The sequence below is a fragment of the Natator depressus genome, chromosome 1 (assembly GCF_965152275.1).
Source record: "Natator depressus isolate rNatDep1 chromosome 1, rNatDep2.hap1, whole genome shotgun sequence".
NCBI classification, from domain to species: domain Eukaryota; kingdom Metazoa; phylum Chordata; order Testudines; family Cheloniidae; genus Natator; species Natator depressus.
Genome location: NC_134234.1, coordinates 341,785,969 through 341,801,504, shown reverse-complemented (window position 1 = coordinate 341,801,504; position 15,536 = coordinate 341,785,969). Strand labels below are relative to the sequence as shown.

General features: G+C 44.3%; 1 protein-coding gene across 1 annotated transcript in view; it reads right to left on the bottom strand.

The window, feature by feature from the left end:
• TASOR2 (transcription activation suppressor family member 2) overlaps positions 1-8,893 on the bottom strand; it is a 73,130-nt gene extending 64,237 nt beyond the window's left edge. Inside the window, exon 1 of the mRNA XM_074942717.1 lies at positions 8,789-8,893. Coding sequence (XP_074798818.1) covers positions 8,789-8,825 — 37 coding nt within the window. The 5' untranslated portion in view covers positions 8,826-8,893. The remainder of the gene's footprint in view (positions 1-8,788) is intronic.
• Between the last annotated feature and the right edge of the window lie 6,643 nt (positions 8,894-15,536).

Below are 15,536 nucleotides of genomic sequence, written 5' to 3'. Positions count from 1 at the left end.
ACTGAGCCTAAAGAAAGAGAATATAGGGTCATAAACCTGTACAAGCAGGAGAATGCATTTTAAGGGCCCGATGGACTGAAATCAATGAGAATTTTAAGTGCTTGGCATCTTTCAGGATCAGGTTCAACAAGGCAACCTCACAAGAGCCTGGGAAGCTTTCTGAAATGTGACAGAAACAGAACATTTATAGTTAACTAGAAACAAGGAGTTGTGCTACCTAAGGCATACGTTATTCAGTAAAAACTGGAGAAAATTTTAAAAGTTAGTATGTAGATATGTATCAGAGGAAACAATTACAGAAAATGCAACAAATCTGGAAATTCAGTAAAATTCTCAGGTTCTCTTTAAGGCTAAAGGGGCCCTTTCAACTATATTTAGGCCCAAATTTAGATTCTGCATTGAAAAAAAGTTGCAAAACTTAAAAAATTGAAAGCTTTTTTAATTTTAATGGAAACAGCCGTTTCCATTTTAAACATTCTCCTGTTGTGTCTGCACTGTACCAAGAAGCTGAAAGTGAAACATAGAAGAACAGAAACAAAAGTGAAACTGCCTATTTCCCCCACTATCTTAGCTGAGTATCATAAGAGAAAGAAAAGTAATAGCATAAATGGTGAAAAGCAAATTAGATTTGTAACGCTGATTTAATAATCCCAGGCATTCAGTTATTATACAAGTTGTACTGAGAGTCCCTTGAATTCTGCAGCGTAAAATGAGTAGTCTTACATACTTGATTAAATCTTTTTAACTTTGAGTCTTTAACTATATTCTGTATGGTACATATTCTGTAATCATACTTTGCTATTTAAGGGCCAATCCTGGAAACACCTATGCAGGTGAGTGACTTTACTCACCCATCTACTCCTCTGGATATCAGTGGGGTTATTCACATGTGTAAAGTTACTCTTAGGCATCAAAGTTTGCAGGACCAGCGCCTCCATTTATAAATATATTAAGTCTGTAAGGCATTGAGACATGTTAATATGAAATATACTTATTTATCATCTGACTACGACAAACTATTCCTCATGAGTAAGATAATGTAAAATTCATTTAGGTCATTGCTCCAAGAGTAACAATACACATAGAATTAACAGACTGTTACATGATTAATTGTTATTATGGGTGCTTGGAAACTGGCCACGAGAGGCCAACCCAGGACGTAGTCTACCAATCATTTCATGGATCAGGTGACATGTTATTACTTTTATAAAGCATATAGTGCAGTGTTTTGGAACAAACACATACTGCATTGCAATGAACAGATGCTTAGAAGTTAATTCCTTTGCTGTATGTCAGAATCTCTACCTGTAGAAAAAAACACTATAATTACAGGGAAGGCAAATGATTTCAGCCTAGATTCATATCAATATTGACTGTCCACTTCTAAGTACAGTTCTGCACGGTTAGATTCTTGCCAGGGAATCAGCAAATCATAGTAGAATTTTCTTTGACAAATCTCTATATGCAGCTAGGTGGCACCAGAATGTTTCAGAGAGCAAGATGGATAAAGCTGCAAGCATCTCCGATAGTTAGGGGACTTGCCATGCCATATTCAGTCCCCCCCCTTTTTTTTTTTACTTAATGTTTTCTTTTACTTAAAAGATGACCACAAAATACCATATTCATAAATTTACTTTCTGGAATGAAGCAGAATGTGTTAAGTGTTCAGAAATCCTTTTTTACATTTAAAAGTCAATTTTATTGAGTAGAAGTGAGTTTATATGGGAGTTTTTTGTTCTTAAAATCTTTTCCACATTGAAGATGCAAATAAGTCGTGGGCTATTATTGGTTTGGAATACACCCACAAAAATGCATGTCTGTGTCTTAAATTAAGTATTAGTGTTAGACAATTGGTTCTTATCTTAGAAGCAGATTAGGCAGGCAGGATTCATTTCAAGAAATTTGCTTGAGTAGTACAGAGTGAGACCCTTACAAGAGTGAGACAGATTTTTGAGAGCAAAGCTATTACAACCTTGTTCCTTCCTACAAATTGGACAATCCCACTGTCTCTTCTTTTCTCTACTGTTCCCCTTCATAGAATCATAGAAAATCAGGGTTGGAAGGGACCCCAGAAGGTCATCTAGTCCAACCCCCTGCTCGAAGCAGGACCAATTCCCAGTTAAATCATCCCAGCCAGGGCTTTGTCAAGCCTGACCTTAAAAACCTCTAAGGAAGGAGATTCTACCACCTCCCTAGGTAACGCATTCCAGTGTTTCACCACCCTCTTAGTGAAAAAGTTTTTCCTAATATCCAATCTAAACCTCCCCCATTGCAACTTGAGACCATTACTCCTCGTTCTGTCATCTGCTACCATTGAGAACAGTCTAGAGCCATCCTCTTTGGAACCCCCTTTCAGGTAGTTGAAAGCAGCTATCAAATCCCCCCTCATTCTTCTCTTCTGCAGACTAAACAATCCCAGCTCCCTCAGCCTCTCTTCATAAGTCATGTGCTCTAGACCCCTAATCATTTTTGTTGCCCTTCGCTGGACTCTCTCCAATTTATCCACATCCTTCTTGTAGTGTGGGGCCCAAAACTGGACACAGTACTCCAGATGAGGCCTCACCAGTGTCGAATAGAGGGGAACGATCACATCCCTCGATCTGCTCGCTATGCCCCTACTTATATACATCCCAAAATGCCATTGGCCTTCTTGGCAACAAGGGCACACTGTTGACTCATATCCAACTTCTCGTCCACTGTCACCCCTAGGTCCTTTTCCGCAGAACTGCTGCCTAGCCATTCGGTCCCTAGTCTGTAGCGGTGCATTGGATTCTTCCATCCTAAGTGCAGGACCCTGCACTTATCCTTATTGAACCTCATCAGATTTCTTTTGGCCCAATCCTCCAATTTGTCTAGGTCCTTCTGTATCCTATCCCTCCCCTCCAGCGTATCTACCACTCCTCCCAGTTTAGTATCATCTGCAAATTTGCTGAGAGTGCAATCCACACCATCCTCCAGATCATTTATGAAGATATTGAACAAAACCGGCCCCAGGACCGACCCCTGGGGCACTCCACTTGACACCGGCTGCCAACTAGACATGGAGCCATTGATCACTACCCGTTGAGCCCGACAATCTAGCCAGCTTTCTACCCACCTTATAGTGCATTCATCCAGCCCATACTTCCTTAACTTGCTGACAAGAATACTGTGGGAGACCGTGTCAAAAGCTTTGCTAAAGTCAAGAAACAATACATCCACTGCTTTCCCTTCATCCACAGAACCAGTAATCTCATCATAAAAGGCGATTAGATTAGTCAGGCATGACCTTCCCTTGGTGAATCCATGCTGACTGTTCCTGATCACTTTCCTCTCATGTAAGTGCTTCAGGATTGATTCTTTGAGGACCTGCTCCATGATTTTTCCAGGGACTGAGGTGAGGCTGACTGGCCTGTAGTTCCCAGGATCCTCCTTCTTCCCTTTTTTAAAGATTGGCACTACATTAGCCTTTTTCCAGTCATCCGGGACTTCCCCCGTTCGCCACGAGTTTTCAAAGATAATGGCCAAGGGCTCTGCAATCACAGCCGCCAATTCCTTCAGCACTCTTCGTCATCTCCTCCATTGTTCCCTGACCTATTCTCTCTCCCTATTACTCCTTCCCCCGCTTCTCTCCATGAGCTCGCCACTATGAGACACTGGCAACAGTTATAGTATTGTATCACAGGCACAGGCAGCATTGAGTAGGGTTTAAAGTACCACATGCTTCTAGTGATCCGAGTTGTAGGGCCAGGGGGATAAACATGACATAATAGATCACGGGTATGCCTAGGAGACAGTCATACAGCTTGAGGTGAACCCTGGGGATGGGAGTACTTGCAAGGCTGTATGTTCACCTTTGCCCGTGAGATCAGCATTAATAATTTCTGGAAAAAGCCAGGCTAGTTGCAGCCACCTGGATGTTCTGAAGGAAAGGAAGAGGATTCCAATGTCTTTTTGTATTTCACATTTTCCTAGGCCTATGTGGCCTGATCCAACCTCCATTAAAGCAACAGGAGTCTTTCCATTTACCTCAGTGTACCCTGAGTCAGGCCCCTGGGAGGCGAATTTTAAAAGAATATGTAATTATCACATTGGAGTGATTGTGGCATGAAGGTATCTCCTATGCTACAATGGAAAAAAGCCTTAACGAGTCAGACCACTGGTCCAGTATCCCATCTGACAACAGCTGATAGCATTAGCGATTTCCTATAACAGACAATTACAGACTAACCTGTCCATAGGGGAAGTTTCTTTATAACCCCAGGAAGCTATTTTTACCGAGATGTATGAGCGCTCATAGTGCCCAAATCGAGGGGAGCTGCAGGTCTTTACCACTTCGGAAGATCAGACAGAAAGGTGTCTCAAGTTAGGCACCCAAAATCAGTAAACATTCCTGGAAAATTTTAGTTTCTTATTCTCAAATACCTCCCTGGGTGGCTTCACTTATTCTTTTGTAGTTGGAATAGGGAGATCATCTCCTTTGATGGTCCAGTAATTGGTTGCCATCCTGTTGTGGATTCACTTAACTGCAAATACTTATCCGATTGAGTATTCCCAAACCTACCACACTTTCACTATGACTTAAAGACCTTTTAGCACTTAGGAAATTAGTGATACTTTTCCTTGCAGCCTACACACCTAGAAGAGTATGCTCACAATCTTCTGATCCTCAAATAACATGCCACATTTCTTATTTCTATCTTTTTTCAGGCCTCGGTTTTCTCTTTTGCTCTGGTTCACCTGATTCACTTTAAATGTTTCCTGTTCCTTGCTCTCTGTATTGGATGTCTTTGGGCATGATTTAGCTTTCTCCCTTCTGGTTCCTCTATGATCTTCCTCCTACAAAACTGATTCATATCGCTCTCCTGATTTTACTGAATCACACCAATGTAGATTTAGGTTAGATATTAGGAAAAACTTTCTAAATATAAGGATAGTTAAGCACTGGAACAAGTTGGAGGTTTTTAAGAACAGGTTAGATAAACATCTGTCAGGGATGGTCTAGGTATACTTGGTCCTGTCTCAGGGAAGGCGGATGTACTAGCTCTACATTTCTAAGATTATGGCTCACCAAAATCCACTCACCACTTTTAACAACCGTCAGTTTTCTGTCCCCCAAATCATGCGTGTACAGTGTTAAACAAGTTAGAGTGCAGTAGAACCTCAGAGTTACGAACACCTAGGAAATGGAGGTTGTGCGTAACTCTGAAACATTTGTAACACTGAACAAAAACATGATGGTGGTTCTTTCAAAAGTTTACAACTGAACATTGACTTAACACAGCTTTGAAACTTTACTATGCAGAAGACAAATGCTGCTTTTAACCATTTTAATTTAAATGAAACAAGCACAGAAACAGGTTCCTTACCTTGTCAAGTATTTTTTGTAACTGCCCCTTTATTTTTTTTAGTAGTTTTATATTTAAACACAGCACTGTCCTGTATTTGCTTTTTTTTTTTTTTTTTTTGGTCTGTGCTGCGGCCTGATTGCGTACTTCCGGTTCCAAATGAGATGTGCGGTTAACCGGTCAGTTCATAACTCCAGTGTTCGTAACTCTGAGGTTCTATTGTATTCCCTTTCATTTTTGTGTCTAATCAGTTTCACTTTCTGATTCACTGGTAGAAGCACAATGATGACGAATTTGGGTATCCAGGGAAGCCAGGGGAAGTTTAAGTCCTCTAGAAGGATATTTTAAAGAAATATTTTGAATAGGTTTTGCATTAAAAAAAAAAAAAAACACACAACAAAACCCAAACTTGGATTTTGGGCCTATACTTCCTATTAATTTAAGAGGGGCATCGATACTATGGAAAAAATGCAATATTTATACCTGAATTAAACATAAAACAGCATTTTCTTGTGGTAAGAGCAGAGGATAGGGAGTCAAAAGTCCTGGATTCTAGTACGGGCTCAGAAACTGACATCTTTTGTGACCTTAGGCAAGTCTTTACACCAGATTTTTCAAACCTGGATGCCTAAAGTTAGGCATTGGCATACGGGCAGATACTCAGGCATTCCAAGTACCCAGGTTGCCCTATCAATTTAAATAGGAGCTAGGGTGCTTAGCACCCCCAAAGATCAGTCCACTGATTTAGGCACCCACATTTGAACATGTTGAGTGAGGCTCACAAAGGACCTTAGGTGTCTCAGTCTGCGGTTTAGGCACCTAAGCCCAGTTTTAGGTCTCACTGCGATGCATAAAATTCCTGCCGAACCCCATAGGCGCCTAAATGCACTCGCTCCCTAAATTTTCAGAATAGCAATTGCCTCAGTGTCTAGTTTCTGCTTCTGGGCATGTGCACTCCTGCCTCCTTCTAGGCATCTGGGCACCTATTTCCCTCCTAAGCCCTAGTGATTCACGAACCAGGGGATGAGAGGTCTAGCTCACCTGTGAGGCCCAATCCAGCCTAGGGGCCATCTATTAGAATGGGTCCCATTTATAATCTGGCAGAGGGAGGTTGCAGTGGAGGTGCCCACCTTATAGCTTTTATCTCAGTGGTTAGAGCACTCACCGGGGATGTGAGAGACCGAGATTCAGTTCCCCTGAGGGGCAGGTGGAGGAAAGGATTCGCACAGAAATCCCCCACTTCTCAGGACAGTGCTCTAATCACCGAGTTGTGGGATATTCTGGTGTGTGGGCTCCCCCACTCTCTCCTCTTGAAGCTGTTCCACTGTGAGCACCATGGATTAGGCTGACCTAACTATGGAGCTCAGGGTGTGAAATTTTTCACAGGGCTGAGCGATGACGCAGCTGGCTTGATCTAATTTTTAAGCATAGACCAGGCCCAAGTGTTTCTCCCACACAGCCCAGCGTCTCCTCCTACTTGACTCAACCGTGAAGATATAATCATGTGCTTAAGTCCTCAGAGGAAATTACTTTGCTATCATTGAGTCATGCTTACAGCTTCAAGTAGGCAGAAAAACAAAGCTGTAAAGTAGCAGAAAACCCTTCCTAAGTGCAGTGTCCTGACCAAATTGCAGTGGAGGTAATTTATTCCACCGATCACATACAATGTATATTGGATAAAATATTCTTCACCTTCCCGCCAAACCTGCTGTTAGCTGACCAATCAATTGCTGTGTTTCAACCCAGATGTGGTACTCCGGTGGTAGCGGAAGTAATCCTTATGTGTTGTGCCTACCTGCAGAAAACCACGCCATTTGGATATGTGAGGAACTCTGTTTCCTCTCTAATTTTTTTTCCAGTTGAATATATTAGATGTGCCTGAGTATTGAGAGAAGTCCTAAGGGTAATGGGAATCTCATGCCTAACTGAAGAGGAAAACACACCAAACATTATATAACACTGCAGGATCAGGATCAGAGAATGTGGACTCTAAAAATCTACGTCTACCCAGGAGCTGGGCAGTGCATTTCCCAAATTGGGTAGGTGTACAAGGTGTTAGTGTTGCTTGAGCTAGCACACTAAAATAGGGAGTGTGGCCACGGTGGCAAGGACTAGCCACCCGAGTACAAACTCACTTAACCCCTGTATAACAAATTACACACTCTTTAGGGCTGCAACACTCGCCTTTGACTGTCCTGTACCTTTATAGCACTGAACAAATAATCTATCCCTAAGCAGAACACGGAAGCGACAAATGATAAACAGAGAATGGATTTTTCAGTCTTCAGTTGTGTGTAAATTGGACCCTTCACCATTTTTTCTGTCAATTTATAAGCACCTCTTATGTAATGCTGGCTGATTTTTACTGCCTCTGCTGATTTTTACTGCACTGGCAATAATAAAAGAATCTGAAGCATTGTGCAAAATTAATAAATAACTCAGGCCTTTGTCCTGCAACATGATCCACAGAAGCAGGCCTCTCCACAGGCGGAGAATCAGCGCAGGAGCAGGAGGGTGGGACCTAATAATAAGGGTCCAATATATAAATAAGCTGACCTCCTAGCTCTCTCCCCAAAACCCACTCACTTATCACAACCAGGTAATTTTCTTCACACAAAAACCTTCCGGAGGCAGCAGGGCGATACAGAGATTTTGCTGTTCGTCTCCAGATGCAGACACGTTTGTTTGGAAATACTATACATTACAATATTTCACGTACAGTCGCAATTCATCCATGGAAAAGCGAAGAGACACTGTTTCTTTCTCGCCTGTGTATTTTTCAAGAGGTCGCACCGACATGCAGGGTTTGCACAGATTTTTCTGTGTTGTTTATTATTTGCCCTTTTCTTGCATTGCATTATCAACAGGTAAGCTCTTTCTTTCTTCAGTGACCACGTTGCTTGCCTGTTTAAATGATAACCCCCTGGGAGCAGGCTCCATGTCTCCCTTGGCATGGTTACTACAGCATCAACGACCACAGCCCTGGCTTTATATATATACACATATAAAAATCATCTCTTTCCTCGCCAACCACTGGACAAGCAATAGTTCTGCAATGGGGCAGGCTCCTCAATACCCCCATGCACAATGAAGGCTGAAACCAGCACCGCAAGGAGAATGGCGCGTCCCCAGGGCTGAGGCCGCCCGCGATCTGCACAAACTCTCCCCGCAACAGGAGAATCGCCTCTGGAGGGAAACACACATCGACATGCCCACCTGACTGCCCCTCCTGGGCGCCCCATAAGGGTCAAACCTTCAAGCCCAGCTGGGTGGACGGTGTCGTCGGATATTTAAAAAAAAAAAAAAAAAAAACCAAACACAAAATCACACCCCCCCCCCGCAATGACCCCCGCCCCGTCTGACCCCCTTGTGCAGAGACGTGTCCTGCCCTGTGGGCGAGCTCGGCCTCGAGCGAAGACCAAACGCCGCCCGCCCGCCCGCAGCCATCAGCCCCCGCTCACCTGCGGTTGCGGTGTCGGCGTCCTGCGGCTCCCCCATGGCAGCGGGCGTCTTCTCTCTGCCCCGCCGCCCCCCACCCGCTCCCTCAGCGGGGCAGCGCCGGACCCCGCCGCCCGTCCCCGCCGCTCCGCATGGCCGCAGGGCAGTGGCTGGCCGCCGCGTCCTTTCTGGGGGGGCTTTAACGGCGCCTCCCCCGCCAGGCACAGACCCAGAGGGGCCTTTGCTGCCCCTGGGGCTCCGATCCAGGGGGGCAGAGAGGATGATGCTGGGGGGGCGCTGGGAAACCACTCATTCAACTGCGGGGCAACGGGGCGTTTGGGATCGTCCCTTCTCTCAAGCTTGCGCTCGGATGGCAGCCCGCGGCCGGAGCAAGGGGGGAGAAATGGCCAGGGATGACTGGGAGGGTTTTTTTTTCCCCCCTCCTCTCTGGCAAGGCGGCCCGGTCTTCTCTCCCATCTGCTCCCCTGGCCAGGGAAGCGACATGGCTAAGCAAAGGGAAACATGTCCGACGCGGGCTCCGCTTTCGCAGGGGAGGCTGCACCAACCATCCGCCAGCCCCAGGAAGTAAAAAGGGAGCTGGGGAGGAAAAGGAGGGAGGGAAAAAGGAGAGAAAGAAAGTGAAAACTGAACCGGAAAGCTAACGCGTTGTACTTCCCGCAAGGTCACCGTGCAATCAACCCAGCAGCTGCGTTTGCAAACCAGCCACTGCCCTGCCAGCGGGGGAGTTGATTCTCCTGAGTGCCACGAAGCTTTTAGTTTATTCCGGTGGCCATCACCTATGCTGAGGGATTGTTGCCCCCAACCCCCCGCAGGGCTGAGCTGAAAAACAATTGCGCTACAAAAGTTGATCCTCAGAAAGGGGTGTTACCGTGTGAACGGGGATTTCAGTGGCGCACGCTCCGAATACACACTCGAATCCTCACTTCTCCTTCCCACCACGGCTTGGCAGCCTGGAGGGGATTTGGAAGGAAGAGCGAGATCTTGCATGTGTCAGTGAGACCTTTCCGTAAAAGCCTTCCTCGTTAGAGGGGGAGGCTTTAAAAATGAGGCATCCAGCTCTGTAAACCCATACAGCCCGTGGCATGGGTGAGCACAGGGAATCTAATCCAGTAAAATTAATCCGAAATCTAGGAGTCCCCTCTCTAAAAGAAAGTCACAGCCTTTCGGCCTGCGCGCCAGGATTAACATTTAAAGAGAACAGGAGAGTTTAAAGGCGAAAGGCAGGAAACATGCCTGTTAAAAAGGTGTATTTTGAAAATCAGTGCTGTAGATTTGGTCAAGGTATAGTAGGGAATCACTTAACTTTACATGTCCCTGTTGAAAACATGCATATATTTAGGTATGGACAGATTAGATTTGTATAAATGTCAGTAAACATGGATTTCAGTGCACACCCACCAACCAACCAAAATATATTTCCACTGATAATCATTGAAATTACAAATAGGCAAAGTAAGAAAGCCGCTGTTGGAGAACTTACTAGACTTTTGAATTAGGCTTGTTACAAATGGTCTAGTGAATGGATACCAAAACCAGGTCTGATTTGTTAATTTAAGCATATTTACTTTGTATATTTTGCCCTGTGGTATTGATACGTTGTGCTTGAACGGTTTATAAAGCATTATCTTGTTTGAATCTCAGCATCTCCTGTAGTTAAATAATTGTCCGACCCCCCACAACTTCCAGCAAGTGTGAACATTTAAATAGATAAAAATTTTAAAAAAAATACGTACAAATAAACATTGATATTATCAGTCTAAATCATAAAAAAATAAAAATCAAATTCTGCCAACCCTACATATACTGCTATTAAATGTTAGGATCAAAGGCCCGGATCCTCAAAGGTATATAGATGCCTAACTCCCTTGAAATCAATGGAAGTTATGACCTTTGAAGATCTGGGCCGAACTGAAGACTAGTAGTAGGCTGAAATAACAATGGCTCACAATTATTTTTTCCCCTGGTTCAAAAGAAAATTATCATCAACCCCTCACCCTGGCTTTCAGCTCCCCTTCTTCCAGGAAAGTATATTTAAGTGAAGAACTATAGATAAATAACGTCATTCACCTCTTTCAAACCAAATTCTATCCCAGTAAAACTGCTGAGTGAAAATGAAAAAAACAGTAAATAAATAATACGTGTATTTCCCTCAACCACCAAGAGCTGGCTTGTATCAGTCCATGTTGTAGCTCAATGGTTACTTTTGTAGCTTGCTTATCTTGTAAAAAGTGAGTGGAGTGAAGTAGGACCTGTTACCGATTCTTTTGGGCCTGAGCCCTGTTTTCTCCACCCCTTTAAATTTAATTAGCTGATTTTGTTGCTCTTCTGTGCCTGGAATGGGCCTGGCAAAATACACTGGGCCGGGAGGTCTTGCTTTACTGAGCCGTTCATGGTACATGTGGATGCCTACCTTGTGTTTGCTCCAGTGAATGACTGCAGGGTTCGTTATTACTTACTGAAATGCTATCTATCTATCTGGGGAGTACATTTGAAGACTGAGGTAACACAGTCCCTTTACGGTGTTGCAATAGATAGCCTAATCTAGACGGTACTGATATAGGGCTTGCTGTACCTGTAATGGACTTCATTATCATTCACCACATTATTATTGCCTGGAATCTTCAAATTCATGGCCTCTTTGTGCTGGGCACCATACAAACATGTAGTAAACACAATCTCATTGATTTGAATTACAGCAGTGTGTAGAGACCTCAGCTGAGAGCAAGGCCCTAATGTGCTTGGCGCTATATACAGTCATAGTAAGAGAGTCCCTACCCCCAAAGTGCTAACAAGAATAGACAAGACATACAAAGGGTGGGAGAGGAAACACGGGCAGGGACAGATGAAATGACTTGCCTGAGATCACACACAGGTCAATGGCAGGGTCAAAGACGCAAGAGAGTACAAATAATTCTTTCATCTAAGGATCTCAAAACAGCTTACAATTAATTAAACCGCATGGCCTCTGAGAGGTAGATAAGTGTTATATTATCCCCATATCATTACAGAAAGCAAAACGAAGGCACACAGGAGCTAAGTGACTTGCCTAGGGTCACTTGGTGAGTCAGTTGCAGAGTTGGGAGTATGACGGAGGAGTTCTGACTTCTAGTATGTTGCTGTCTCCACTGAACAACACAGCTCAGGCTTGTCAGCCTTTCTAGATCCCATTGCTTTACCAGAAATCTACCCATTGGCATTCATGGCCCTAAATCCACCAAGTAAGATTAATTTTAGAAATCTTTTACATCCTAGATTGCTTGGGGGTAAAAATAGTTTTCCAGGTTCCGTTGTTCTCATTCTAGGGTCAGATGATTTAAAAAAAACCTTCTCCAGGCCAGAGTGCCAACCTGCCCCTTCAAGGGGCCTTCATAGTCCATGTCTGTGGACCCTGCCACTGGGACACATCAAAAGGGCCATGAACTTCACTGCTTTTATTATAAAATGTAGAATCATAGACTATCAGGGTTGTAAGGGACCTCAGGAGGTCATCTAGTCCAACCCCCTGCTCAAAGCAGGACCAATCCCCAGCTAAATCATCCGAGCCAAGGCTTTGTCAAGCCTGACCTTAAACACCTCTAAGGATGGAGATTCCACCACCTTTAGGTTTAGGTTGGATATTAGGAAAAACTTTTTCACTAGGAGGGTGGTGAAACACTGGAATGCGTTACCTAGGGCGGTGGTGGAATCTCCTTCCTTAGAAGTTTTTAAGGTCAGGCTTGACAAAGCCCTGGCTGGGATGATTTAGTTGGGGATTGGTTCTGCTTTGAGCAGGGGGTTGAACTAGATGACCTCCTGAGGTCCCTTCCAACCCTGATATTCTATTCTATGACCTCCCTAGGTAACCCATTCCAGTGCTTCACCACCCTTCTAGTGAAAAAGTTTTTCCTAATATCCAACCTAAACCTCCCCTGCAACGTGAGACCATTAGAACTTGAGAACGAAATTGCGAGTCCATGTGTTTCTTTCGCAAGCTGTAAAGTACTCAGGCATTACAGCAGGGAGTGTGCTAAAAACACAGGTCGTATTAGAATCAATTGTGGATTTCTAATGCCAGCTTCCGTTCTCAGTGCTCTGTTACAGTCTCTCTCGGTGGGAAGGGCATTAGCAATTCCTCCAGCTTATTGTTTTCTGTAATTTTGTGTAGAGATGACATCCTGATTAGAGCGACTGTAGCTTTTCTACAGGTTTGTTCATGCCCTCTTGTAGGTGCATTTGTGCGACTTGAAATAACAGAAGTGGCTATCACCTAACTTTGACGAGGTCCTTATTACTGGCAGTACTATATTTTTGGCTTCCCTGAAGCCATGACTCATCTTGGGTTTTGGCGTTAAGTACAGCGAGCAAACCTAAAATAAAGACTTCGTCATTTGTAGACCTAGTTCCTCTTTTGTTTAGCCAGAAAACCTGAATGACAGAATCAGACACTTTCAGTCATTCTGAAAAAAAAAAAAAGGGTTATGTTAAAATGTTCTGAACTGGAGGGGGAAAAGGGGATATCTTGAAATCTGAAACTGACTTTGCTGAAAGGTGACAAGCAAGGATAAAAAAAAATGGGATGGCAATAATATTGTGGTAGTGTACAGTCATGGACTAGCATCCCGTTGCTCTAGGTGCTGTGTAAACACAGAAGAAAAATACAGTCCCTGTCCCAAAGAACTCTCTAATATCAGGCTTGGTCCTTGGACCTAAAAATTAGGTCAAATAGAGCTATGTTAGTTAGTTAGTGTGAAAAATCCACCTCCCTCAATGGCATAGCTACACTGACCTACCCCCTAGTTTGGAAGCAGCTAGGTCAACGGAAGAATGCTTCCATTGATGGAGATACTGTCGTTCAGGGAGCTGTTGTTCCTAGACTGGCCTGGTCTACGCTACAGAGTTAGATCAACCTGTTTGTGCATGTGTCTGTGCTCAAATTTGTCTCTGGCCGATGTAAGCACCCAGTTCCGGTGACTCAGTAAAACCACCTCTCTGAACAACTGGGCCCTGGTTGACCTCCTGAGGTCGACGCAGCGCTAGTGTAGAGACTGTGTGACTTAGCTGTGCCAACCCTAGCAGTCCTCTGGTGGCTGTCCCACAATGCCCCACGCCCTGCGACAGTGACTGCTCTGATCTCAGTTGTGAACTCCACTGCCCAGGGATCACGGAGACTGGAAGCCACGTCCCCCTCCTTAATACCCCCTACGTATTCTTGAAATGCTTTTTCCAGATTCCCACATTGGCAAGCACAGCGGGCAGCTCTCCCTGGTTCCATGCAGCTGCCCAGCTGACCATGCTGGTTTCATGCACTACATGATATTCCTGCCTGGAGAAGACAGGACGTTTTGGATCTCCTGGGCCTATGAGGAGGCTGCACACGCACAGCTAAGGACCAGCCAAAGAAACATGGACGTCCATGAAAAGTTTGCACAGGGGATGCAGGCAATGGGGTAGGACAGGGATCAGCACCAGTGCTGTGTGAAAGGGATGGCACTCTGGAAGGCAGCCACAAGGCCAGACAATCAATCTGGTGTTGAGCTGTAGACCTGCTGCTTTTACAATGAGTTGCATGCCATACTTGGCGGAGACCCCATTAGCACTGCACAAACCACCATGGATATCTTCGAGGTGCCCGAGACACAGAACTTTGTTGTGAACAGTGAGGCGAGGAAGAGAAGGGGTGGGGGGAGATGCGGCAGGGTGGCAGGGTCCAGCTATGTCACAAGCCTGTTCAATAAATGATTTTGGATCTGTTCAATAAATGATTTAGATAATGGCATGGAGAGTACACTTATAAAGTTGGCAGGCGATACCAAGCTGGGAGGGGTTGCAAGTGCTTTGAAGGATAGGATTAAAATTCAGAATGATCTGGACAAGCTGGAGAAATGGTCTGAAGTAAATAAGATGAAATTCAATAAGGACAAATGAAAAGTACTCCATTAAGGAAGGAACAATCAGTTGCATGCATACAAAAGGGGAAATGACTGCCTAGGAAGGAGTACTGCGGAAAGGGATCTGGGGGTTATAGTGCATCACAAGCTAAATATGGGTCAACAGTGTAACATTGTTGCAAAAAAAGCAAACATCATCCTGGAATGTATTAGCAGGATTGTTGTAAGCAAGACACAAGAAGTAATTCTTCCGCTCATACTGCACTGATAAGGCCTCAGCTGGAGAATTGTGTCCAGTTCTGGGTGCCACATTTGAGGAAAAATGTGGACAAACTGGAGAAAGTTTAGAGGAGAGCAACACAAATGATTAAAGGTCTAGAAAACATGACCTATGAGGAACGGTTGAAAAAAAAATAAGTTTGTTCAGTCCAGAGAAGGGAAGACCGAGAGGGGACATGATAACAATTTTCAAGTACATAAAAGGTTGTTACAAGGAGGAGGGAGAAAAATTGTTCTCCTTAATCTCTGAGGATAGGACAAGAAGCCATGGGCTTAAATTGCAGCACTAAAGGTGTAGGTTGGACATTATGAAAAACTTCCTGTCAGAGTAGTTAAGCACTGGAATAAATTGCCTAGAGAGGTTGTGGAATCTCTGTCACTGGAGGTTTTTAAGAACAGGTTGGAGAAACACCTGTTCAGGAATGGTCTAGACAATACCTAGTCCTGCCATGAGTGCAGGGGACTGGACTTGATGACCTCTTGAGATCCCTTCCAGTCCTTCGATTCTGTGATTCTAAGACTCCACCACAGTGTAGCCAGCGAGTACAGATGAGCCTGAAGAAGGGGAAGAGACCTCAGGTAAGAGTATGCATGCAGTTTTCCT